Genomic DNA, 27,624 nt, shown 5'->3' with positions numbered 1-27,624 from the left:
TTGATAGCCTAATGCTTTTATTAATTATATTTGTTTATTATCTCATCCTTTTCTAAAATCACCATCAAGCTTAAAATAAAGTGCAGAGCTGGAAGGAATCATCTAATTCAAACACCTCATTTTAAAGCTAAGAAAACTGACTCCCAAGAAGGTTATAGGATTTATATAAGGTCACTTGACTGGTTAATGGTAAAAACAGGGCTTACAATACCATTTTTCTGAGTACGTGTTTTCTTCTAGTTTCTAAATCTCCTACTAATTTTTCCCCCTTTTCTGTAACAGACTGAAAATTCAGATGACCAATATTGTTAGAATTCCATGTAAAGAGACTCTAACAAAGAGTCTTGTCAACTTTCCTATGAACAAAGTCAAAGAATCCAAAGTAGTGATTGGACGTGGTGTCTTCTACCTATGAGCTTTTCCTGTCTTGCTAAATCATGAAATCTGGACAGTTTTCTGGATGGTTAAAGACATCTCTGAATAAAGGATTAGCAAGTGACTGATTAAATAAAAAAAGAATTAGGAGAGTTGCCAGATTAAACAAAAAGAAACAGGATGCTCACTTAAATTTGAATATCAGGGAAACAACAAATAATTTTTCTTTAGTTTAAGTACGCCTCGAATATAGCATAGGACTTATACTAAAAATTTATTCACTGTTTATCTGAAATACTATTTTTTCCTCAACCCAAAGTCAGAAAGATATAAAAATGTACAATAAGAAAAATAGAAAATGAAGAGATAAAAGAAAGAAGAGCAGAGAACACAAATAAAAACAAGAAAAGAGGAACAGATTTTGTAGATGTTTACGTATGTAAACAAAAATAGAAAAAGAAAAATAGTAAGAGTGGTAGACACTTTTTGATCAGCTAACAGAGAGCACTCATTTCTAATATGGGCTGGTCCTTAACTTCTGAATGAATAAAAGTTTGCTATTTAAGTGTTTTCTAATAAAATGTAGGTCCAAGAAGAGGAGGAAAAAAGCCTAATAATGACACAGATGGCACAATAAAAAGTTGCTATTCTATGAAAAATCAGAGCTAGAAACAAACAAAAAGCTATTAAAAATCCATGATTTTAAAAATAAATTGTGAGTTATTACAAAATATGTAGGGCTGATTAACAATGAAAGCACTATATGTCAACATTTATGGGCCAGTGTTAAAGTAGTACTTAGAGGACAAACTTATACAACAGTTAAAACAGGTTATCCTGTTATAACAAGAAGCTATAAAAGAACTTCAGCGTCAATCCAGAGAAACAGCAGGAGAGGAAATAATAAAGACAGAATTAGTCGATCAGAGAACAACTAGAACGAAAAGAGAAATGAACTAAGAGTTGTTCTTTGAATAAATCCCAGGCATGAGTAATCAAGAAAAAGAAGAGAAAATGAAGGTTCAAAACCATACAATATAAAGGGAGTGATAACTTGAGCCAAAATAGAGATGAGACTGGGGCTGGCCCAGTGGAGCAGTGGTTAAGTTTGCACGTTCCACTTCTCGGCGGCCCAGGGTTCGCCAGTTCAGATCCCAGGTGCGGACATGGCACCACTTGGCACGCCATGCTGTGGTAGGCATCCCATGTATAAAGTAGAGGAAGATGGGCATGGATGTTAGCTCAGGGCCAGTCTTCCTCAGCGAAAAGAGGAGGATTGGCAGCAGTTTGCTCAGGGATAACCTTCCTCAAAAAAAAACCACAACAAAATAGACATGAGACATACTAAAAATAATTAACAACTATAAGCACTAACTTTGAATATGTGGAAGGAATTAATAAATTTCTAAAAATATCCAATAGTCCAAGATTGGAAAAGAAAAGTTGAATATATTAATAAAAATCAAAGAAATTTAAATGAGAATCATAAATCTTTCCTCAAACAAGCCCCAGGACCAGTTGGTTTTACAGGAGAGTTCTGTCAAATTTTGAAGGAACAGATAATTTCTATTTTATACAAGTGTTTCAGAAAATAAAAAAGAGGGAAGACTGCTCAAACAATTTTTATGAGTCTTGTATAATTTGAATATTCAAAATACATGTATACTAATTGCACATATAAATACACATGCAAAAGTCCAAAATAAAAAATTAACCAATAAAATCCAAGAGCATATTTAAAATATAATAGATAAAAAACAAGTAGGTTCACTCCACAAAGGCAAAAGTGACGATATAAAAAAAAATACCTATCAACATGATTGAACATAATGATGGACCAACGGAGAACAATTCACATGATCATATCAATTGCTGCAAATCAAGTGTTTAATTAAGTTCAGATCATACATATTAATACGTTTTTCAAGAGGCAGAAGAAATGAGCTAAGGCTTATTCTAAAATTTTGTGTCCATGAATAATGAATAGCTAACTCAATTTTGAAAAAGACGTGCAAAAAAGTGATAAGGACGGACATGCCCTACCAGATATGTTTACATAGTAAAAGTTACAGTAGTAAAAACAGTGTATTGCCGGTGTAAGGGACAGGAAAATAAATCAGTGGAATATGACAGAGTGTTAAACTAACAGACTTACGTATATTCCAGAAACTAGTGTATATATATAATTAATATGGCACTGCAAATCATCAGGGCAAGGATGAAAGTTTTAATGGTTGGGGTGAGAAAAATTGGCTTATCATATTTAGAAAAAAAAGTAGAATCCTACCTTATTCTATATACAAAAACAAATTTCAAATATGTTCAAGACTAAACTTTAAAAGGCAAAACTATAAAACTAATATAATGAAAAATATCTTTGCATTCTCTGAAAAAAACTAATAAATTTATTTATATTACAATGAAAGAGAAGAGGAACACTAAATACCTGATAATTATTTTTGTAAGGTGATGCTCTATCCCACTATCAATCAGAAAAAAATGCAAAATATAAGAACAGTCAGATATCACTGTGTTCCCATCAGACTGGTCAATTTTAGGCAATTAGATAATACTAGGATCAGGCAAGGATATGTGGAAATGGGTGCACTATCCTCATTGTCTTGAAATTGTTAAGTTTAAGGACACATGTCTACATATATGTCTATATCTTTGGGTGCATTTCTGGGCTGTCTTGTTCCGTTGATCGGTCTACTCATCTCCCAGCCCCTTGATATTTTAACCACTATAATTTTATGATATATTTTGATATTTGACAGGGCCAGCCCTCCTTCATTACTCATCTTTTGTAGAATTTCCATAAAAACATTAAAACCAACTTTATAATTCTTTTAAAAATCTTGTTAGAATTTTTATCGGGATTATGTGAGGTTTAAGATTTAGGGAGAATTGACTTCCACAGGATACTGAATCTTTCTATACATGACCAGTTTGTGCCTCTTCATTTATTCAAGTTTCCCTTGTATCTTCATGTTGACCTTTCAAATTTCTTTTTTTACATTTATTCCTAGATATTTTACTATTTTTACTGCTATTGTAAATGAAGAATTTTCTTTAATCATATTTTCTCATTGATTGTTGTTTCAAATTGGAAAGCATACTTATTTTCATCTTAATTTTGTACTAAACTATGATATTAAGTGAAATAATTTTCAGGTTTTCTCTTTTCAGATGTTAACCCAATTTATGAGAAAATAATTCAAATTTTACTTCTTCCTTTCACATTTTATGTTTCATTTCTTTTATATCTCGTGAAGTATAAAAGTCTAACTGCATTGGTTATTTCCAGAGAAAGTAAAATAACAGTGATGATATAGGAGTGTTTCTACTTCACTGATTGCTACTCTTGGCTGTTATTTCCTTTTTATTTTTACTTTGATCTTTTTTTAATCACTACTTATGATGGAAACTTTTATTATTGATTTTATTTTCCTAAATACAGACATTTACAGCTATAAATTTCCCTGTAAATACTGTTTTAATCATATTCCATAAATTTGACATGTTATTTCATTATCATTCAGCTCAAAATATTTTCTAATTTCCCCCTAAAATCATTTTTTATTGTATTTTTTTTTTGAGGTCATAATAGTTTATAACGAAAAACTCTTCTTTGAACCATGAGTTATTTACAAACCTAACACTTGATTACCAAAAAAATGGAGATTTCCAAGATATCTTGTTATTCATTTCTAATTTAGTACTGTTGAGGTCAGAGAACGTACTATTTAGGATTTCAATCATTATACATTTATTGAGACTAGTTCTTTGGTCTTGTATATGGCCTATCTTGGTGAGTGTACCATATGCATTCTACACTTGAGTGTAGTGTTTCTACAAATATCAATAAGGTCAAGATATTTAATAACGATCTTCAAATCTTATATACTTGCCCTGATTGTTTTTGTCTACTTGTTACATTAATTATTTAGAAAGAGATAACAAAAATCACCAACGATGATTATGGATTTGCCTGTTTGTCTACTAGTTCTGTCAACTTTTAATTCATATCTTTGGAGGCTCTGTTCTTAAGTGCTTCAATTTTATAACAATTAAGATTGTTCTATATTTTTGATAAATTGACCCACTTTTCACTATGAAATGTCCATCTCAGCTAATAGTCTGTTTGAAGTCTATTATGTCATATATTAAGATAGCACACCAATTTTCTTACGCTTAGAGTTTACACGGTGTATAAGTTTCCACCCTTTTACTTTCAATCTGCATGTCTTTAAAGTGTTTTTCTATTAACAGTATATAACTAGTTTTTTCCATCTTAAGTAAACTGACAATCTCTGCCTTTTTCATGGTGTTTTTAGACAATCTGCATTTAATGTAATTAATAATAGAGTTGGATTTAGGTCTACCACATGGATTTTTTTTCTCTCTATTATTTGTTTCTTAGTTCTTTTCCTTCCTTCTTTTAGGTGAATCAAGTTATTTTATTATTCCATCAATCTTCTCTTTTGGCTTTTTACCTATAGTTATTTGTGTATATGTATATTTTTTGTGATTGTTCTAGAGATTATAATATGTATGCTAACATTACAATCTACACTCAAATAATATTACTATCTTATGATCAAATAATCTTACTACTGTAAGGTGTAAGGACCTTACAGTAGTATTATCCCACTTACCACTTGTCCTTTGTGATAACATATATTATTTTTTCAGAGGAGGTGTCAGCCCAGCCTGTCATTGAGGTTTGAGGTTGCTCAGCTTGTTTTTTCCCACTCATGCCTCCTTTCCTTCTTTTCCACAGATGTTGATGCATAGTCATTCCTTAATAAACCTCTTGCACACTAAGTTCCATCTCAGAATCTACTTCTTTGAGAATCCAACCTGCGACAACCAAAGAAATTCTCCCCATCTTTGAAAAATTCCTTTTGATGAGGTTCCCACTCAGATGATAGTCCACCTTTTAAAACGTTTTGCAAGAAGAAGTGGTTTGCCTCTATTTCTGGCCTCTGTCACTTCCTCTTTTCAATCTAGTCTAACCCACAGTCCTACTTATCCACCTCTGTTCTGTGTCATAAGCAGTATTATCAACATGCTCCCAATCACCAAGGCTTATACCTAACATCCCATCATTTATTTACGCAATCACCAAATATGTTGAACATTACAACAAGCAGGCTCTGTGCTCTGTGCTTGACATACACACGGTCTCTGCCCACAAGATCCTTACAGCTTATAATATGGAGAGACGAACAGGTAAGCAAGAACAGTGAACGTACAGACACGTTCTGTACAGAACGTACAGAAGTATCTATTGAGGAGGCACATAAGAGGAAGTGATCAATTATAGTAAGTGGGGCTTGGGAGAGAAGTTTAGGAAAGACTGGGGCTTATAAAGGAAATAATCCTTGAGCTAAATCTTAGAAGATGAGCGTGTGTTTCTTAGGGAGAAACACCTACAGAGTGGAGAAAACATTTACAAAGTGAGGAAAGCATTTACAGAGAAGGAAAAACATGAAAGGTTACGGAGATGTGAAAACCTTGGCGTATTCCAGCACTGAAAGCAATCTGTTAAGACTAAAATGAGTAAAGCCTAGAATGTGTGTGTGTGTGTGTGTGTGTGTGTGTGTGAATATGTGTATAAAGGGGTGTGGAAGATAGGACAAATGGGGCAATTCAGTCTGAGATAAGACTTATCTCTATCTTCCTAAGTCCAATCAGTAACCAGGTCCTTTTGAGTCTATTTTGCACTTTACTGATCTGTAGCACATGACCTATGACATTCTGTCTTCTAAAATATTTGTGAAAACATGCCTACTGCAGTGTATGTACATTAAGGGTGATGATGGCGATTCATTCATTTTTGAATCCCTCTATAGAACCAACATTTTATTCAGTTTAGGCAATGTTTAATGAATAGAATTAAAAGTGGATGTTGCCATGGTGTGGAAATAAGGCAAATGTCTATAAATGCCTTTAGTGTTAACTGGAAACACGATACAGAGCAGAGGTCAGCACACTACGACCCATGGGGCAAATCTGACCTCCTGCCTGCTTTTGTAAAGTCTGTGAGCTAACAATGGTTTCATATCTCAGCGTTCATCAATATAACTTTATTAGAACATAGCGAAGCTTATTCCTTTACAAATTGTCTACGGCTGCTTTCATTCTACAACAGCAGCGTTGAGTAGTTGTGACAGAGACTATATGGCCCACAATCCTAACACATTTATTATCTGACTCTTTACAGAAAATGCTTCCTAACCCCTGGTATAGAGGAAGGACCATGGGCTTTGGAATAAGCTGGATTTGAATTTGAATCCTATCTGTATCTCTACTTGCTATGTTATCTAAAATGCTTAGCATCTCTGAGTTTTCAGATAATCATTTTCAGAATGAGAAAAATTATATCCCTGATGGAGAGTTTGTATGACAATTAATAATAAGATATCTGGAACAGAGAAAATCTCAATAAATGTGTTTCTCTCCCCTCTCTTCCCAGTGCCTGGTGTTAGGGATTCTCATCTTTGAAATCCAATCAATTAAATACGCATTGCATTTTCCTTTGAGGATTCATATGCAGTGTTTGGCTAGTTGAACCCAAAAAAGAAAGGGAGGAAATTATGGTTAACAGGCTTTAGGCTGTATGTAGCAAGGGTTTCCAGGCAGTGGTCCATGATTTATAACTGATGTGGAGGACCCTGGTATTTAAAATACTATGAGTATGTCGTGGTTTCTGTTAGGATAGCTAACCAGTCCAGCCTGAGTGAGAGCATTCCAAATTGGAGACATTTTAGAACAGTGATGAAAATAAACACAAACATATGATTTTGCATATATTGATGAGCTCCCTGTGAAACAAAACAAGTACTCATTGAATCTCTGCTTCTCAAATTGCTTCTTTTGTTGTCTATACTGCCGAGATTCAAAGCGCTTTCTGGAAGAGATCATGCCTTCTGTTTCTTTCTTTATCCCCCAATGGCACCTAGAGTTTACAATATGCACTTAATAAATCCTATGAATTCAATTCACAGACACATGGTCTTTGAAGAATTTAGAAGACGGGAAGGCTTTCCTTCCAATTCCACATGTTTTAATTTGTTTTCTTGCTCATGTCTACTCCCCTGTTTATCTCAGTGCTTAATTCTGGGTTTGGCATATCATAGGTGCATAATGAATGCTGGTTGAGTGAGGCAACACAGTGTAGAGGAATAAACATGGGATCAGAGTCAAGACGCATGAGTTTGATCCTCAAGTTTACCATTTTATTCTTGAGTGATGTAGAAAAACCACTTTGAGTCTTTGATTTTTACTTTCCCCATCTGTACAATAGGAAAACACATGTTTTGCCAAACTCACAGGGCTATTGTGGGGATCAAATTAAAAAGTGCCTGAGAATGCACTTTGTAAAGTACAAATGGCTTTAAAATATGGTTTTTACCATAAATAATAAAAGGAATCTACATTTTATGCTATGGAAGAGAAAGTTCTTACATTTTGGTCTATTGGCCCAAGATTAGAAAAAAAATAAGAAAAACTACGAGAGACAAGTTACCTCAGTAAATGTGGACTAAAATGACAGATATTTTGTTGGGCAAGTAGCATGTTAGTAAATGAAGGATTTTTGGAAAGATATTTTCAAGGCTAATGTTTTCCAGCACAGTTGTTTCTCACTTGTGCAATATATTTGTCTCTAATCCACTGAATACAAATCATATTTATGTATCAAGATTAAAGTGAACTAAAAGGAATAATAAAGAGTCAGAAATTGTGCAGGCCTCAGAAAACGTTGGAAAAAGCTAACGAGCTCATTTTTAAAAATCACTTCTTAATTCATTTGGTATTAGGTAGATTAGGGAAAACTAAATTTTCTTAATAGATTAATAGGAATGTCTATTCATATCCTCTGCCCATTTTTTTGATCAGGTTGTTTGTCTTTTTGTTGTTGAGTTGAATGAGTTCTTTATAATCTTGGAGATTAACCCCTTGTCAGATATATGATTTGCAAATATTTTCTCCCAGTTGGTGGACTGACTTTTCATTTCGTTCATGGTTTCTTTTGCCTTGCAGAAACTTTTTAGCCTGACATAGTCCCATGTTTTCTTTCATTTCCCTTCCCTGAGCGGACATGGTATTCGAAAAGATGTTGCTAAAATCGATGTCAGAGTGTGTGCTGCCTATATTTTCTTCTAGGAGTTTTATGGCTTCAGGTCTTACATTCAAGTCTTTAATCGATTTTGCATTAATCTTTGTGTATGGTGTAAGATAATGGTGTACTTTCATTCTTTTGCATGTGGCTGTCCAGTTTTCCCAACACCATTTAATGACGAGACTTTTCTTTAGCCATTGTATGTTCTTAGCTCCTTTGTCAAAGATTAGCTGTCCATAGATGTATGGTTTTCTTTCTGAGCTTTCAGTTCTGTTCCATTGATCTATGTGTCTGTTTTTGTGCCAGTACCATGCTGTTTCGATTACTATAGCTTTGTAGTATATTTTGAAGTCAGGGATTGTGCCTCTAGCTTTGCTCTTTTTTCTCAGGATTGCTTTAGCTATTTGGGGTCTTTTGTTGCTCCATATACATTTTAGGATTCTTTGTTCTATTTCTGTGAAGAATGTCATTAGGATTCTGATTGGGATTGTGTTGATTCTGTAGACTACTCTAAGTAATATGGACATTTTAACTATGTTTATTCTTCCCATCCTTGAGCATGGAATATCTTTCTATTTCTTTACATCTTCTTCAATTTCTTTCAATAATGTCTTATAATTTTCAGTATATAGTGTAATTTTCACCTCCTTGGTTAAATTTATTCCTAGATATTTTATTCTTTTTGTTGCAATTGCAAATGAGGTTGCATCTTGACTTCTCTTTCTCCTAGCTTATTAGTGTATAGAAATGCAACTGATTTATGTACCTTGATTTTGTACCCTGCAACTCTGCAGTAGTTGTTGATTATTTCTAACAGTTTTCTGGTGCATTCTTTAGGGTTTTCTATATATAGAGTCATGTCATCTGCAAACAGCAAGAGTTTTACTTCTTCCTTTCCAATTTGGATACTTTTTATTTGTTTTTCTTGCCTAATTGCTCTGGCCAAAACCTGCAGTACTATGCTGAATAGGAGTGGCAAGAGTGGGCACCCTTGTCTTGCTCCTGTTCTTAGAGGGGTGACTTTCAGTTTTTCCCTGTTAAATATGATATTGGCTGTGGATTTGTTATATATGGCTTTTTATTATGTTGAGGTGCTTTCCTTCTATGCCCATTTTATTTAAGTTTTTATCATAAATGGACATTGGATCTTGTCAAATGCTTTGTCTACACCTATTGAGATGATCATATGAGTTTTATTCCTCATTTTGTTAATCTGGCATATCACACTGATTGATTTGCAGATGTTGAACCATGCTGCATTCCTAGTATAAATCCCACTTGGTCATGGTGTATGATCCTTTTAATGTATTGCTGTATTTGGTTTGCCAACATTTTGTTAAGGATTTTCGCATCTATATTCATCAGTTATATTGGCTTATAATTTTCCTTCTTTGTGTTGTCCTTGTCTGGTTTTGGTATCAGGGTAATGTTGGCCTCATAGGATGAGTCGGAAAGAGTTCTGTCATCTTTAATTGTTCAGAATCATTTGAAAAGGGTAGGTATTAAATCTTTGAATGTTTGATAGAATTTTCCAGAGAAGCCATCTGGTCCTGGATTTTTGTTTTTTTGGGCGGTTTTTGATTGCTGTTTCTATCACTTTACTTGGAATTAGTCTATTCAGATTCTCTATGTCTTCTTGATTCAGTTTTGGGAGGTTGTATGAGTTTAAGAATTTATCTATTTTTTCTAGGTTATCCAATTTGTCAGCATATAATTTTTCATAGCATTCTCTTCTAATCCTTTGTATTTGTGTGGTATCCATTCTAATTTCTCCTCTTTCATTTTTAATTTTATTTATTTGCACCTTCTGTCTTCTTTTCTTAGTGAGACTGGCTAAGGGTTTGTCAATTTTGTTTATCTTCTCAAAGAACCAGCTAATAGTTTCATTGATCCTTTCTATTGTTTTTTAAATTTCTATTTCATTTATTTCTGCTCCAATCTTTATTATTTCCCTCCTTCTGCTGACTGTGGGCTTTGTTTGTTCTTTTTCTAGTTCTGTTAGGTGTAGTTTAGATTACTTATTTGAGATTTTTCTTGTTTGTTGAGGTAGGCCTGTATTGCTATAAATTCCCCTCTTAGTCTCGCTTTTGCTGCATCCCATAAGAGCTGGTATGTTGTGCTTTCATTTTCATTTGCCTCCAAGTATTTTTTGATTTCTCCTTTGATTTCTTCATTTATCCAATGGTTGTTCAGTAGCATGTTGTTTAATCTCCCCATATTTGTGCCTTTCCCAGCTTTTTTCTTATAGTTGATTTCTAGTTTCATGGCACTGTGGTCAGAAAAGACACTTGATATAATTTTAATCTTCTTAAATTTATTGAGGCTTGCCTTGTTTCTCAACAGATGGTCTATCTTTGAGGATGTTCCATGTGCACTTGAGAAGAATGTGTATTCTGCTGTTTTTGGAGGGAATGTTCTATATATATATAAAGTCCATCTGGTCTAGTGTTTCATTTAAGGCCACTGTTTCCTTCTTGACTTTCTGTCTCGACGATCTATCCATTGATGTAAGTCGGGTGTTGGAGTCCCCTACTCTTATAGTGTTGCTGTCAATTTCTCCCTTTAGGTCTGTTAGTAGTTGCTTTATATACTTTGGTGCTCCTGTGTTAGGTGCATATATATTCATAAGTGTTATGTCCTCTTGGTGGAAAGTCCCTTTTATTGTTATATACTGCCTCTCTTTGTCTCTCATTGTCTTTTTTATCTTGAAGTGCACTTTGTTTGATATAAGTATGGCAACATCTGTTTTCTTTGGCTTGCCATTTGCTTGGAGTATCAGCTTCCAACCTTTCACTCTGAGCCTATGTTTGTCTTTAGAGCTAAGATGTGCTTCCTGGAGGCAGTATATTATTGGGTCTTGTTTTTCAATCCATCCAGCCACTCTGTGCCTTTTGATTGGAGAATTCAACACATTTACATGTAGAGTGATTATTGATATATGAGGGCTTAATGCTGTCACTTTACCTCTTGTTTTTCAGTGTTCTATATTACCACTGTTTCTTTTCCCTTGTATTTTTGACAGCCATTTCAGTTTGGTGGTTTTCTGTGACAGTTTTCTCAGTTTTCTCTTTAGGATTTGTGGCTCTGCTTTGATTTTTGGTTTCATGGTTATCACAAGGTTTGTATAAAAGATCTCATAGATGAGACAGTCCATTTTCTGATAGCCTGTTATGTACATTAGCCTAAGCAGGTTCTAGCTCTTTCCTCTTCCCCTGCTGAGTTGTCACCACAAGTTATTATTTTTAGTAATATGAGTTTGTAACTAAATTGAAGTGTTTATAATTATTTTTGATGCTTTCCTTCCCTTTATCTTTTATGTTATAATTAAGTGTTTGCTAACCTGTTCTGATAGATAGTTGCAGTTTTCTGATTTTGTCTATCTCCTTGCTCAAGGCTTGGTAAACCTTTGCCTTTTTGTTACAGGTAGGAGGGCTTCCTTCATCATTTCTTGTAAGGCAGATCTATTGGCGATGAACTCCCTCAGCTTTTGTTTATCTGGGGAAGCTTTTATTTCTCCATCGTATCTGAAGGATAGTTTTGCTGGATAGAGTATTCTTGGGTGAAAAGTTTTTTCTTTCAGTATTCTGAATATATCATTCCATTCTTTCTTAGCCTGTAAAGTTTCTTCTGAGAAATCTGCTGAAAGTCTGATGGGGGTTCCTTTGTAGGTTATTTTCTTCTGCTTGCTGCCCTTAATATTTTTTCTTTGTCATTGACTTTTGCCAGTTTTAATATTATATGCCTTGGAGAAGGTCTTTTTGCATTGATATAATTAGGAGTTCTAATGGCTTCATGTACTTGTAAGTCCAGTTCCTTTTCCAGGTTTGGGAACTTCTCAGTTATTATTTCTTTGAACAAGCTCTTGGCTCCTTGCTCCCTCTTTTCTCCCTCTTGAATATTTATAATCCTTATATTGCTTTTCTTAATTGAGTCAGATATTTCTCAAAGAATTTCTTTAATTTTTAAAAATCTTAGTTCTTGGGGGCCGGCCCGGTGGCGCAGCGGTTAAGTTCGCACGTTCCGCTTCTCGGCGGCCCGGGGTTCGCTGGTTCGGATCCCAGGTGCGGACATGGCACTGCTTGGCAGCCATGCTGTGGTAGGCGTCCCACGTATAAACTAGAGGAAGATGGGCACGGATGTTAGCTCAGAGCCAGGCTTCCTCAGCAAAAAGAGGAGGACTGGCAGTAGTTAGCTGAGGGCTAATCTTCCTCCAAAAAAAAAAAAAAAAATCTTAGTTCTTGCTCCTTCTTTACCTGAAGGATTTCTATATTTCTGTCCTCTTAATTCACTAATTCTGTCCTCCATAATATCAGCTCTATTTTTTATGATTTCTAGATTATTTTTTATCTCATTAATTGTGTTCTTCATATCCAGAATTTCTGTTTGGGTTTTTTTTAGTTTCAATCTCTTTGGTGAAGTATTTCTCCTACTCAATAATTTTATTCCTGAGCTCACTGAATTGTCTTTCTCAGTTTTCCTGTAACTCTTTGAGTTTCTTATGATAACAATTTTGAATCCTCTGTCATTTAGATTGTAAATTACTGTGACTTCATGACTGGTTTCAGGAGACTTATCATTTTCCTTCTGCTTTAAAGTGTTACTGTAGTTCTCCATGGTGTTTGATGAATTAATCCTTTGCCAGTGCATTTGTGGTAGTATCCAGTCACAGATTCCACCTGCCACTGCTAAGAGGGAGCATGAGCTGTGTTTTCTGATCCCACCCCATATGCTGAAAGTTGTGGAGGTAGGGCTGCTCTGCATTTGCGTGGGATGGCCAAAGCCACTCTGCAGGTTGCACTCAGCTGGGCAGGGCTTCTATGGTGGGCAGATGGGTTGTGCACCATAGGCAGGGCATCTGTATTCAGCATATGAGTCACCCTTGCACAGGCAGGGCCACTGAACTTGGCAGCGGATCAGCTGAGCTGCTACACTAGGCAGGAGGGGCACCTACATGGGGGCTGAGCCACCACTCAGTGGGTCCTGTGGGCTGCTGTGCTTTGCAGGCAGGGCACCTTCTGAGTGGGTGAGGCACCTCATCACCTGCACTGCTCTCAGGGGCAGACATCTTCACATGAGCTGAGGCATCACCATTGGGGGTAGAGTATTCTCTCCTGTGGGGCTGCCATGGCTTGGGGGATGCTCCTGCAGGCTGAGCTACAACTCCAGAAGTGTTTGCACAGGCAGGGCTGCCCCCACCTCCTCTTACATTCACGCTGGCTGCTGTATGAGGATCTGCACCCTGGCTCACTGTTGCTGGGCGGGGAGAGGGCTGTGCTTGCTCACATAGTTCCACTGCCTCCTGGGGATCCAGTCCACCCACATTCAGGTGTACAGCTGCATGGATCTCTCAGATGTTCTGTTGTGCTGTGCAGGGAATTCTCTTCTGGTTAATGAATGCCCATTTAGTTATAACTTAGAGGAGAGAGAGAAAGGGAACAACTCACTCTGCCATGATGCCAATGTCACCCTCAATAAACAGACTTTTTAAAGCTAAATAAAAATGAGGGAAGCATAGAAATGTAGAAAGGACTGAAGATCACTGGAGAGGGTAAATATTAGGTAATTTAAAATCATATTAACTTTTAAAAGCCAGGAAGTAATAAATGGAGGTAAAGTATTCTCAGGTACTGATTGATCATGAAATTGTGAGGGTACTAATTCATAGTAGGCTCTAACCAGTTAAGGATGCATGCTGCAATCTCTAGGGTAACCACTTACAGAATAAACTAAACATACAACTAACAAAATCATAGAATGGGAAATAAAATAATAAAGCTATTTGTTTAATCTAAAACAGGGCAAAAAATAGAACAAATGGAACAAGTGAATAAGAAATAAGTATATTGGCAGATTTAAAACTAATCCACCAAGAAGATACAGAAATTCTAAAGTTACAAACTGACAGTCCTCACTTTACTGGTTCCCATAAACACAAATAGCAGTTATCACAATTTAGTGATATAACCTGAGAGTCCAAACAATATTATTCAAATTTCAGTTAGCACCATATATTAACCGTAACAGCAGAAAGTACAAACTTCACTCATAGTCCTTCCATCCACAAATCACCAAGTAGATAACAAATGAGAATCATGATCAGTGACCAATTACATCACTTCTTTCAAAGTCTGTCATTGGTCGGTCACTGTGTCTCTGTTACTCAGTTGATGCAGAGACAGAAAAGTGAGCAGTTGTGCTGCCTCTTTGTCTCTCAGTGACAAACCTACAGGACATTTTACAAACATAGATAATCAAAAGAGGGAATCAGCTAACAAGGACGAGAGTGCAGCAAAGAAACAAAAATGATAAAATTGGAATTAAAGGTAAATAAAATTGTAGAAGAAAAAATAGCTGACTGTGGGAATGTTGATGCTGTTAGCACTTGAGAGACTCGATATGTAGGCCAGAGAAAATTAGTGAAAGCAGCCTTATCAACATAAATGAGGAAACTGGTTGTGACAAAAAAAGGATGAAGATGTCTCAGAGGAAGTGATGCCAAGAAAAAATTCACATTAAAAAAATTCCTCAGAGAAATTTCATAACATTGAAAGTACAAAGGATAAAATGTTGGAAGCTGATCAAACTAAGAAAGGAATATGACAATTCACAAATGCATAGAAAAACTGCTTGCTTTATAGCATCAGTCACATGATAAAAAAAAAAGGCAAGCATTGTCCAAACTACTTTGGGTAAGTTTGCCTTTCTTTTTTTAACAAAGAAATGAAATACTTTAATTCTCTATGTTTCTAATGTTTTAAATTATAGCAAACTAAATAAATATCAGTTTTACTTTTTTTCATTTCCCTTCACATTTATTATTGAAAATAAGAGAGTATTCAATATTGTGATAAAAATTTTTAGAGGTCATGTAACAATTGTAATTTTTACCATTGATTATTAAGTTTGCCTTGCATAGTTTCAGCCTACGTGGTCATTTTGTGGTCCCATGCTACCATATAAAGTGAGAATCACTTGCATATTTCACAATATGGCCTCAAAAATGTATAAATCAAAAACTGACAAAAATAAAGGAGAAACAGACGAATCCAAGATTATGGTAGGAGAGTCTAACACATAGCTCCCAGTAATTGATGGAATCAGTACAAAATCTCAGAAAAAAATATGTATATATATAAAATATATAAAATATAAGAAATTTCAACAACATGATGGATGAACTTGATCTATCTTAAATATACAGAATCCTGTATCCAACAATTTCAGACTACATATTCCTTTCAAAGTACATGTACTATTTACCAATATTGACCATATGCTGGTCCATAATTCAAGGTTCAACAAATTACAAAGAATTAAAACCGCAAAGAATATGTTCTTTGACCACAGAAGACTCTAGCTATAAATCAAAAACAAAAAGTTAACCAGAAAATCCACAAAAGCTTGGAAGCTAACAGCATGCTTATATATAACTCAGGAGCCAGAAAGGAAACCAAACGAAAATTAGAAAATAAGTTTGAACTATATGATAACAGAAATAAGACATGTGAAACTTGTAGGATGTAGCTAAAAAGGAATCTTATGGCCTTAATGCATATATAAAAGAGAACAGAACCTAAGAATCGTGTAAGCATCATCTCAAGTTACTAGAAAAAGAAGAGCAAATTAAATGCCAACATATAAGGAAAGAAATAATAAAAACAAGGGCACACACATAGGCTCTGATTTTCATTATTTGTTTCCTTTTATGTTTATACATATATATTCCTTTTACATATACAGGTATATATGCATATATACACACATATATATGTATGTGTGTGTATATATATGTATTTATTTCTTTGGTTGAGTCATAAAAAGATTAATTAAAGATAGATTAAAGATTAATTAAAAGAATAAAATTGATAAAGCTTTAGCAAGACTCAACAAAAAAAATAAGAGATATAACAATATATATATTATAACAATAGCATGAATGAAAAAAGTCCTAGAGATTGTGGGAACATTACAAAAGAAAATAAGAGAACAATATGAAACACTTAATGTCAATAAATTAAAGTTTTAGGAAAAAAGGACAAATTACTTGAAAAACTCAACTTACCAAAATTGACCTAAGAAGAAACAGAAAACCCAATTCTTCTATATTTGTCTCAAAGTTTTAACACATAATTTAAATTTTTTCCTAAAGAAAACTACAGCCTCAAAGAGCTTCACTGATGAACACCTCCAAAATTAATACCAGTCTTACACAAAGTAATCAAGAGAACTGGAGGAAAAAGAAACCTACTTTAGAAGTCAATCCTAGCCTTCGTCGTAAAACCTGACAGGACAGTAAAATAAAAGAAAATTAGGAACTGGCTCTAATGAACATAGATTTAAAAAAGAAAAAACACTTAAAATATTCACAAATAAAATCCAAAACCCACTGACAAAGGATTATACATCACCTCCAAGGTGTTATTGTTTCCCAGGCATATAAGTTTGGTTCATATTTAAAAGTTTATTAATGTAAGTCTAGAAATTGCCAGAACAAAAGAGAAAATAATATGGTCATCTCAGTAGATGCAAAAAAGCATTTGATAAAATTCAACTCCCTTTTCTCAGAAAACCATAAAATGTTAAGAGAAACTGAAGACAACTTAAGTAACTGAAAGAATACGTTAGAAGAGAAATATATTAAAGAGAAAACTCCCCCCAAAATTGTCATAGAGATTCAATGAAATCCCAGTCAATATAACATCAGATATTTTTTTCCATTAGTGGAAAATGAAGCCAATTCCAAAATTTATACGGAAATTCAAATGACCAAGAATAGCCAATACAATCTGGAAAAAAAGGAACAAAATTTTAGGACTTACATAATAGGATTTTAAGACTCAACAAAAATGTACAGTAAGTAAGAGTGTAATCTTGGTGCAAGAATATACAAACCAGCAGAACAAAATGGAGAATCAATAAACAGACGTCCACATATATATTGCCAGTTGATTTATGACAAAGGTGACACAGTGCAGCACAGTGAGGAAAAGGAAATTTTAGTTTGAGTAACAGTGGCTCTAGACCTACTGCAAATCCATAGGGGAAAAAACTCTTAATCTATACCTCACACAATACACAAAAATTACAGTGGATTATAGACCTACACATGAAAAGCAAAACAATAAAATTTCTAGAAGACAACATAGGGAAGTATATATTTGTGGTAGGCAAAGTTTCTTAATATAGTACACTAAAAAGCACTAACCATAAAGGAAAAGAAGGATAAATCAGACTTTCAAAAAATTTAGAACTTCATTTGTCTAAAGATACCACTAAATGCAAGAAAAAATAAGCCATCTCCCAATCTCATTAGTCAACATGTAAATGCAAATCGAAACCACAGGGCATACCTTTACATGTCCAACAGAATGGCTAAAATTAAGACTTAAAATACCAAGTGCTGCTGCAGATGTGAAGCAACTGGAATACTCTTAAGCCTCTGGTGAGAGAACAAATTAGTACAACCACTGTGGAAAAGTATTTGGGATTATCTGCTAAAGCTGGTCACCTGTCTACACATGATCTAGAAATTCCAAATATACCCAACTGTTTATATACGTTTGCCAAGAAATGTGAGTAAATGTGTATAGCAGAAATATTCATAATATCCTAATGGAGAAAAACTTCAAACAAACCAAACGTTCGTCAATACGGATAAATAAATTGTGCTGTATTCATGCACTGGAATGCTACCTAGCAACGAAAATGAACAACACCGCTAAGAGAAGCAGCATGGTTGAATCTCACAAATAGAGTGTTGAGTAAGAAAGAATCAGACACAAAAAGTACATACTGTCAAGTTTTTCATGTAAAGTTCAAAAATAGGCAAACTAATCTATGGTGATAGAAATAGAATAACACCTCTGTGGTATATTAACTGAGGAGTGCGAGAGCCTTTGGGATGATGTTAACACTCTGTTTCCTGATCTGTGTGGTGGCTAGAGAGGATGTTCACTGTGTAAAAACTCACTGATCTGTGCGTTTCTGATTTTGGCCCTTTCTTGTGCGTATGTTACACTTTGATAAACTGATTACTTGTAAAGAAAGAAGTCCAAATTTCAAAAAGAGGTGAAAACAAATTCAAAGTATAAAACTTTGAGATAACAAAAGGAAATTTCCTGATGAGCCATTCCAATGCATTTACGCATTTACACATACATGTACACATACATATACACACACGTATACACACACATGTATACAGACACAAGCATCATCTATCTGCAGACTTCACAAAAAAAATTTGGGCCACTTACTTTGAGCCAAACCTCATTCTCTCTCTCCAGGCTACCTTCTGGCTGCTCACTCCTCTCATCCTGAGGTCTATTTCCACGGGTGGCACAGGGAAACCAGCCAGTAAGGGGACGGTGCTCTAGTAAATCTGGATGGTAAGATGCGCAAATCTAAAATACAATTTCAACCAAAAATTAAAGGTGGAGGATGAGATATAAGTAAAGACAATGAAACTCTCCAGCTCAAAACCAAAGTTTTCCTCTCTTTCTGAGTGCCTAACGATCCTGTTATCGGCAGAACAGTTTTCTCAATGTAGGAGAATGTCTCAACAGTCTCTGTTAGCCTCAAGATATAACTTGCCAGGGTATAAAAATACACATGACAATTCTCAGCCCATCATCAACCCAGGGATCTTGCCCAAAGAATAGTCCGGGCACATTTCAGGCAACTGCTCCTAGGATTAGCCACAGAAGACTGTCCAGAATGATGCTTAGATCCTTACTGGGCAAGATCAACTGAGGCTACTGAGTCAGGGAACCACTGAACATTCAGCTCAGTAAAGGAGCCAGGGAAGAGAAACTCCAGGAAATCTCTCCCACTTCACTTACGGAAGATAGACAAGCTAGACTAAAAGCCACTTCAGACAGCTGTCACTAAGTCAACATCTCCCAACTTTCCTGGCTTCCTGTCATTGGGCACCAAAATCATTGAGAAAGAGGCCAGAATTAGCTGAGGACACGTGGCAGACATGGCTAGTTGCCTACCAATATCCATTTCCCCTTACTTTCTTATGCACAAACTCCAATTTTGTTCAAGGTGACAGTGTATCCAATCATAAATGCTCATTTCCTCAGGGTCCTTTACCACTAAGGGTGACAAAGTGATCTGGGTCTGACCAGTGAGATGTTGGTGGAAGTCTATAGTCTTGAACTTCCAGCAAGCTGTCATTTTCCCAATAAAAAGGGAAAGACTCAACTAGCATGTACCTATTCTCCTTTGACCTTGCCCCTTCTTCCTGCTTGACTTCATGCCTAAAGGGGTAGCAGTCATCTTATGAGCAGGAGGAAGAAAGCTGCAAGCTGAGGATGGAAAGTGCTGGAATCTAGAAGTCACCCGGGTCCTCGATGAGTTCCGTGAACTGAAGCACCAACCTTGGCTGGTTCCTCAGTCTCCTGGAGACGTCTCCTCAAGTCTAAAATCCAATGATTTCATCCTGGCTGGTAATACTTAGCTAAATCTCACTTCTGTTGAAAGGACAGTATTGCCTATTGTTGTGATGAATGGAAGAGGTTATTTGGCAACGGAAGCATCTGGAATAGTACCCAAAAGCCAAAGCCCTTAATCTTCTTTTCAGGATTCAACTATAATTCTTAGAAGTTAGTCCTCAGAGTCCTCAGAGGATCTCCTATTTATTTAGGTGGATATTCACGGAAAATTGTATACCTAAGGATTTGTTTTTAATACTAATTGTAGAATTTCTTCAATAAGAATTCTTGAAATCATAGTCTACTTTGATCTTTAACATATATTTTAAATTTCATTTGATCCTTGTAATAAACCATTGAATTAAACGCAAAAGGTATTACTATAACCATTTTGCATATGAGAAAATTGAGGCCCAGAGAGGTTAAGTGACTTGTCAAACCTCACTTAGTAACAATAATGGTAATACTGGTGGATCCAGTAGTGTAATCCAGTCATTTTGACTCTTCACTGTTTCTTTTTCTTCTTTTAAAATAAATTCTCCCCGATACAAAGCCCAAGTGTAATTTCTGATATGTGTATTGATAAGGTTAATTCTGAAATGCTTCTGTATACCTTGGAGTCAGCTATTGCATCGCCAAAGGTTCCTAGATGAAAACTAGTGAGGGTAAGCAGGATGAGGGTGAGGGATGAGAGCTAATTGCTAGTCTAGAAGCTTTTCATTTAATATTATCTTATTCTGAGTTCAGTAAGGACTAAATTTGATATCAAAGTCAAGAGAAAAATGTAAGCTCCCATTAAGCATCTGGGGGAGACACTTCACAATTTTGCTCAGCCTTGACTCTATTAATTTACCATGGAATGAGGCTCTCCGGTTACCAAGGAAACAGGACACTTCTTGTCCTCACGAGAGGAGTAAGCTTGGGCAGCCCACTGATCCAGGTATCCTTTGGGAGTATAGAGGCCACAGTCTATGATGCTGGTTTCCTTCTCAAAAGGCTCACATATTCCATCTCCCTCAAAGATGTAGCACAGGCTTGGCTCTCCTGCCAAGAAATATTGTATGATGCTTGAAAAGTGTTTTTATATATGTCATGTAACAATAATTACATTTTTTCTCCAACCCACTAAAGAGAATCCTGTAGTTGCCAGCTAAGCTAATGCTCACCCCAAACACGCAGACAACAGACACACACACACACACACACACACACAGGCACACATAACTAAAGAAGAAGGGTTCTTTTTCATGGGGAGAGTGGTAGAATCCATCTATCTAATAAAAGGTATAGAAAGGGGCGGTATCGGGCGAGAAGGAACAGGGAGAAATAAGCAGCTGTGGGCTGGATATAGAAAGAAACTTTAAGGAATCATTGGGCAAGATACCTGGGGGAAGCTGAGGATATATATAGAAGTAGAAGAGAATTTAAGGAAATGGTACTATGTGTTAAATCCTTGGGTCCCCTTCAGAGTTTTTTTTGGGTTTTTTTGTTTTTTGTTTTCCTTTTTCTCCCCAAAGCACCCCAGTACATAGCTGTATATTTTAGTTGTGGGTCCTTCTAGTTGTGGCATAGAGTTTTCGAAATATTACGATATTTGAGGGATTTAATTTTCAATTACTTTTTGATGCTGAATTGTGTTTCTTCAACTAACTGTGCAACTGCTCTGAAATGGACAATATGGGCTCCAGATTAATAAGAGTTACATACACATTACTTCTTTTAGTCTTATACAACTATGTCAGGTATGTGTTTTTTATTTGTTTCATAAATAGGCCACTTGAGTCTCAGTGATTTTAAGCGACCGGCCAAGAGTCCCTTGACACATAAGCAGTAAGCCCGGACCTGAGCCGGGCATACAGAAGGAAGGTTCCGTGGGCTCTCTATCACTTCACATTGCCTCGAGCTGAGACTGTCTTCAGAAGCAGAAACAAATATGCAAGAAAAACTGGTGAGGTTGTAAAGCAAGCTTCTGTTCTCTGGAAAAGTTCCACACTTGCCCATAGGATCACTCCTACTAAGTGAGTACACTAACTGTTGATAGGTAAACGAGCTTTCATCAGATATAGAAAGCTGAGATGCAGCTGTAAAGCCATTTATTAAGCGCTATTGCCTTGTCTACCAAAATATGGGACAATTAATATTAGTAGCATGATTCTAATTTCCTATTTCTGCTTAAAATAACAGGACATGAAAATAAGATCAAGATTTAAAATAAATCAACACACAGGTACACACACAGTCACATCATTACTAAAATTTACTATTACTACACCATTCTTTTTTTGTTAATTCTTCACAGCAATAGCACAGGGCTGTTCCAGGAATTTTTCAGCTGCTTATCAACATGTAGCTACTGATTATTTTCCTTAATAATTTCTTCAAGTCTAAGACCCTTCTATGGCAAATCTATCTCTACTTGCCAGGAATAAGCTACTGTTCCAAGCATTTGGTTCTAAGCTTATTTTGGGTTTGAAACCCCTGCATTCCATCAAACCCATGGCCTTCCCAAATCACCCCCCAAAGCCAATATGTGTATTTGGAATGAGTCTCCCATGATGATTCCTTTCTCTCCCTCAAATAAACACACAAACATGTGTATACATGTACATATATGTATATTTATTTGTGTGTATGTTCTATGTATGTATACATATGTGTACATATGAATATATGTTTGCATTTTATAATATACTTTAAAATGGATATATTGTTTATAAGAAACATGTATATATATGTTCTCTTTTTCTATTTACAACCCAGTCACTGTTTCTTCTTGCTTCTTCCCTCTCTCTTTTTTTTATCATGAACTTAAAATTTTTGCCTCTGTTTTCTCAAATCCACGTAAAAATAACAGACCACTTTTAAAACACATTTCACAATGGTTCCTTCAAACCTAATCTTTTGAGAAATAATGGAATAGAACTATATGCTTATTATTATATGAATTTATTACTCACTGAAACATGTTTAACTGTAGAATAGGTCATTTTAACTTTATAAAGTTAAAATAATTTAATATAGTCTTACTGGAGTTGGAGGTTAAGGAGATATGAGCCAAACTTAATGGGATCAAATGTGATAGAAACAAAGTAAGATCTTCTTTTTTAAGTTAAATGAGACTGGAGCTGCACTCAAGAAGGCACAGTGTTTGGAGAATCTATATGTATGTGTGTGCGTGTGTATTCAATATGTACCACTATGCGCTACCAAAAAGAAATGATGCAAACAGAGGTGGCATTAACAAATACTTGTGTACAGAAGAGGGGAGGTAATCACTTCAGTGTATTCTGCACAGCCAGACCACATCTGGAGTATTGAATTCCTTTCTGGGCATCGACCACATGAAGCAAGCCAGGTTAGGGTAAATAGGAAAGGGTCTGGAAACCTAATCACATGAGGGGATGTTTGGATTGGAAAGGAGAATAATGGGGAGGCATTTCAAATATCTGAATGGTAGTCAAATAAAACAGGAAAAAAATGTATCCTCTGTAGTTTCATAGCAAGGAAAAAGCACTTGATGAAGCATTAGGAAAGCTGAGTTCCAGTGCTGGCTCTGCAGAGGCCTCACTGTATGCCCATGGACGAGTCACTGATATGCTCTGAGCCTCAGTTTCCAAACCAGAAGACGAGAGAAGAAAAACAGACAACGCCATTTTTAAACAGAACAGTCTATTTCAAGGTGCATTCTTTGCTGCTAGAAGTATGTAAGCAGAAGCTAAAGGCTCATCTCTCAAGAATTAGTAGAAGAGATTTCTATAAGGGAAGGAAGCGGGACTCTAAGTCACTGCTAGACTGCATGCGTGAAGGGGTCAGCGTGTCTGTTAGACTCATGGTCCATGCTGGGTACTGAATATGTTTGTTAGATGGATGGATGGATGGATGCATGCATGGATGGAAGACTAGTAAGATTCCTGATTTTACGATTATACTCTGGAGACCAGGGGCATTCGTATGCTCTGTACAGTACTTAACACCTTAATAAATTCTACACAATTATAAGCATATCCTGCTTTATCTTGAGATTTAGAGACAATAAGATATTTTTAAAGGAGCTGCTGTTTAAAATAACTCTGAGGAGTGGTTATGTTCCACAGAATTGTTGCAATGGATGCAGATGGGAATGGAAAAATAATCTATATCTAAGAAGCCTGTTGATGATGGCTTTAATCAGAATGAGAAGAAGTGTTCCGCATGGCCTCCCTGAGTGGCAAGAGTCTAGAGTCAAGGCCACCTCACTATAATTTATTACCAGTGATTCTCCAGGATTAAGAAATGTTATGACCCTCTGTCATCCTTCACGATTCTGTCTATTAAACGTAGCTACCAAGAGGTATCTTGTACTCCCTTTGACTTAGAATGTTCCCTTGCCCTAATTTTTATGTAGAATCTATATGATTGTGCTACTTAGCTGACATTTTGATGTTAGACATGAAGCCCCAAGAGCAAGCCTCGGTAACATTAATCTAGGAGGCAGTAAAACCTAGTGGTCTAACATGTAGATTCTACGGCATACTTCCTTGGTTCAAATCTCGACTTCACCACTTCTAGCTGTACTAGAGAAAGCAAGTTATCTAAGCTCTCTGTGCCTCACTTACGTCTCCTCAGGCTTATTGCAGGGATTAAACGAGATAATCTATGTGAAACAGACAACGCCTGGCATAAAATAGACCCATTAAATATTATTATTATCATTATCACTAAGCTATATGTTATAGGATATCAGGAGCTCACAGAAACAAGACGTAGAGACACCTCCAAAAAGTAGAACACAAGCTTAGGCAAGTGCTCCTAAACTCACCCTCACAGTTGAAGCCTTCCTCTAGCTCACATGCCCTGGAGCAACCATCTCCACTCAAAAGGTCTCCATCATCGCACTCTTCCCCCAGGCTCCTGGAAGGTAAATGTACTCATATTCATATACATAACATACATACATGTATACATAAAATGATTTTTCTTGTTTAGTTAGCATCATTTTAAATTCTTTCAATTCCTTATTAAATATCAAAAAGTGCAAGCTGGAGAAAAATAGGAGCTAAGAGAATGCTTTTACAGGAAAAAAACGTCAAATATACAGACATTTAAAGATAATACAATTTAAGCAATGATTGTTATTGGCGTATCTAGTGGGTTATGGGAATTCCTAAAAGTCAAGTAGCTCATGACTCAGAAACATCTAGGAGAACCACAAGAGTCCTGACAGCGTTTCCGGTAGATGGTCTTAAGTTAGAAAAGGCCTGCCAGCCCCGTACTGAATTTCCAATCTTAGCAACAGTTAGCTGATCTGGTGAGGAGGAAACCTGCCTGTCTATATGTGGTTTTGTTTTCTATTCATTTTCACCTGATATTTCTTTATGTTTTCATTGTTTTGTTATATTTGGACGGAGCTGTTAAAGTTAGGATTTTTTAGAATTGAAATCTCCTGTTTATACGCCAAAAGACTCAACAGCCGCTTGCTTCTCTCTCTCAGTGCAAGGCATCGCTAAGGCTAGCGTCCCTGTCCTTACTCCCTTACCACCTGGTGGCAGCTAACATATATTGCAGGAAAGAAACATGCTGGGATAAGAAAAACATCATTTTTGTTGCAAACCTCAAATGCTGATACAACTGATGACTAAATTTGGGCTGAGGTGAAGGAGTGAGGTTAGAGCGAGGTGTTTATGAAGCATGTTACAGGAGCAACATAGACAAACTCGGGGTGAAGGCTCTTTGAAGGAACCAAGTTTTGGTTATCGTAAAATGGATTGAGGATTAGCATTTTACTCTCCTTGACTTTTCACCATGTCCCAAATGAACATACATTTTAACACAGTAGATAAAGGGTTTTGGAATGCTAAAGTGTCTTCAGACCCAGGACATTGCTAATAGCTCTAACCATTGTTTAATGTATACCTTCCCACAGGGATGGAGTAAAAACTAAATAATTAGATATGAGAATGCTTTAAAATGAATTAAAGGTAAGCTATAAATGCAATTATATAATAATCATATTTTAAATGGTAAGCTGTAAATGGAGAAAAAAGAGATATAAAAACAATGTAACTGAAGAAATTAAGGAAATTTCAAATTGGTTTCCTACATAAAACCAGCGTGGTTCATTGAAAAGAGCCTGTGCTGGAGACCTAACAAGATGTGTGATGTCCAGGAAGGCTCCAAAGACTTCAGACATCAGTGTGCTTATCTATGGAAAGAGAGGTTTAACCAACACCAGCATTTTTCTAAACGAGGTCCAGAACGCAATTTTGGAAGTAGGCGATTTTGCATTTTCATTTTGAAGAAAATCTAAACCACTAATATAAGCATATTGTGTATCATCTCATCTACTGCTACCCAGCAGAAATATAATGAGAGCCACGAATATGATTTTTAATTTTCTAGTAGTCACATTAAAAAAGTAAAAAGAAACAGGTGAAATTATTTGTAATAATATATTTCACCTAACCCTATATATCCAAAGTATCATTTCAATATGTTATCAGTATAAAAGATTATTAATGCGGTATGTTACATGTTTTTGTGCATACTACATCTTTGAAATCTGAAGTGCACTGTTCACTTACAACTCATCTCAATTCAAATACTTGATGTGTTATCTGGTTTTGTAAAATCTATACTTGAAAAAGTAGATTCACTGCTCCCCCACCCCGCCACAAGTTGTTCCAAATACACTTCAAGGTTTTCTGATAACTGAATCAAGTTTCCATTTCTAAATTAAATTTAAATTATTTAAAATTAAATAAAATTCAGTTTCTTAGTTGCACTTGCCATGTTTCAAAGGCTCCACAGCCACATGTAGCTGGTGGCTCCCATACTGGACGGCACAGATCGAGATGCTCAACTTCTAAATGAACACTGCTCACACTTTCAGGGCCCTCCACTGTTCCTGTCTTGAAAGTCTTATGACAAGTGATACCCAAAGTGATAACTTTTAGCTTTCAATAAAAATTTGTTAAAACTAGCATCTAAGGATAACTTCTTGGGGCTCCGTAATAATTTTTTCCCTTAGAATGAGTCTATACATTTCTTGAGTTTTACACAGTGAGTTAAATTATTTGTACAGCTCCTTCTTGTTCCGTGTAACGGACTGCCTCCAGATGAGTTAAAGCTGGAATTCAGAGATATCTTCCCACTGGATGGCAGAAAGTGTGACTCTACAGAAAGGGAATACAGGTAGACATTTGAAAGAACATCTTGATAGGAACCATGTGAGACCCAGTAGCCAAGCAGAGGCTACTTCAGGCAAAGCTGTTTCAAGACACAGCAGAGAATCTGCAACACAGGTTAGGAAGGGGACCCTTTACCACTTTCTGTTCCAGCCCCCAGCAGATGTGGCATCCTGGGACCTCAGGGTGGCCACCGTCAGAGAACTGCCTGGAGACTCTTGACATAGGGGAGTGTTTTGTTCAAGGAGGGATCTGCCCGGGTAGCAGTGGTAAGCAAGCCCCTCACCGTAACTGTGGGTGCAGACCTACAATCAGCAGTCAGAACAGGGCAAACAACAACAACAGCCAGAGTCGTTCTTTGAACATGCGAGGCATCCCCAGGGAGAAACTCGACTGAGATGATGGAGGGGAGTGGAAGGTGGAGGAGAGGTGGAAGCTGAGACTGAGTTAGGCAGAAGGTGGCAGCAAACTAGCAAAGTTTGGGTATTTAAGTGACCTCATTCACCTCATATATTACCGA

General features: G+C 36.1%; 1 protein-coding gene across 1 annotated transcript in view; it reads right to left on the bottom strand.

Moving 5' to 3' along the window:
- Positions 1–27,624, bottom strand: part of PAPPA2 (pappalysin 2) — a 255,786-nt gene that overhangs the window by 97,930 nt on the left and 130,232 nt on the right. Inside the window, exons 9-11 of the mRNA XM_023640602.2 lie at positions 24,740–24,831; positions 20,795–20,985; positions 18,760–18,906 (exon numbers count right to left, since the gene is read on the bottom strand). Coding sequence (XP_023496370.2) covers positions 18,760–18,906; positions 20,795–20,985; positions 24,740–24,831 — 430 coding nt within the window. The remainder of the gene's footprint in view (positions 1–18,759; positions 18,907–20,794; positions 20,986–24,739; positions 24,832–27,624) is intronic.

The sequence above is a fragment of the Equus caballus genome, chromosome 5 (assembly GCF_041296265.1).
Source record: "Equus caballus isolate H_3958 breed thoroughbred chromosome 5, TB-T2T, whole genome shotgun sequence".
Taxonomy (NCBI): domain Eukaryota; kingdom Metazoa; phylum Chordata; class Mammalia; order Perissodactyla; family Equidae; genus Equus; species Equus caballus.
The sequence above is the reverse complement of the archived record's forward strand: the minus strand, read 5'-3'. Positions and strand labels throughout refer to the sequence as shown.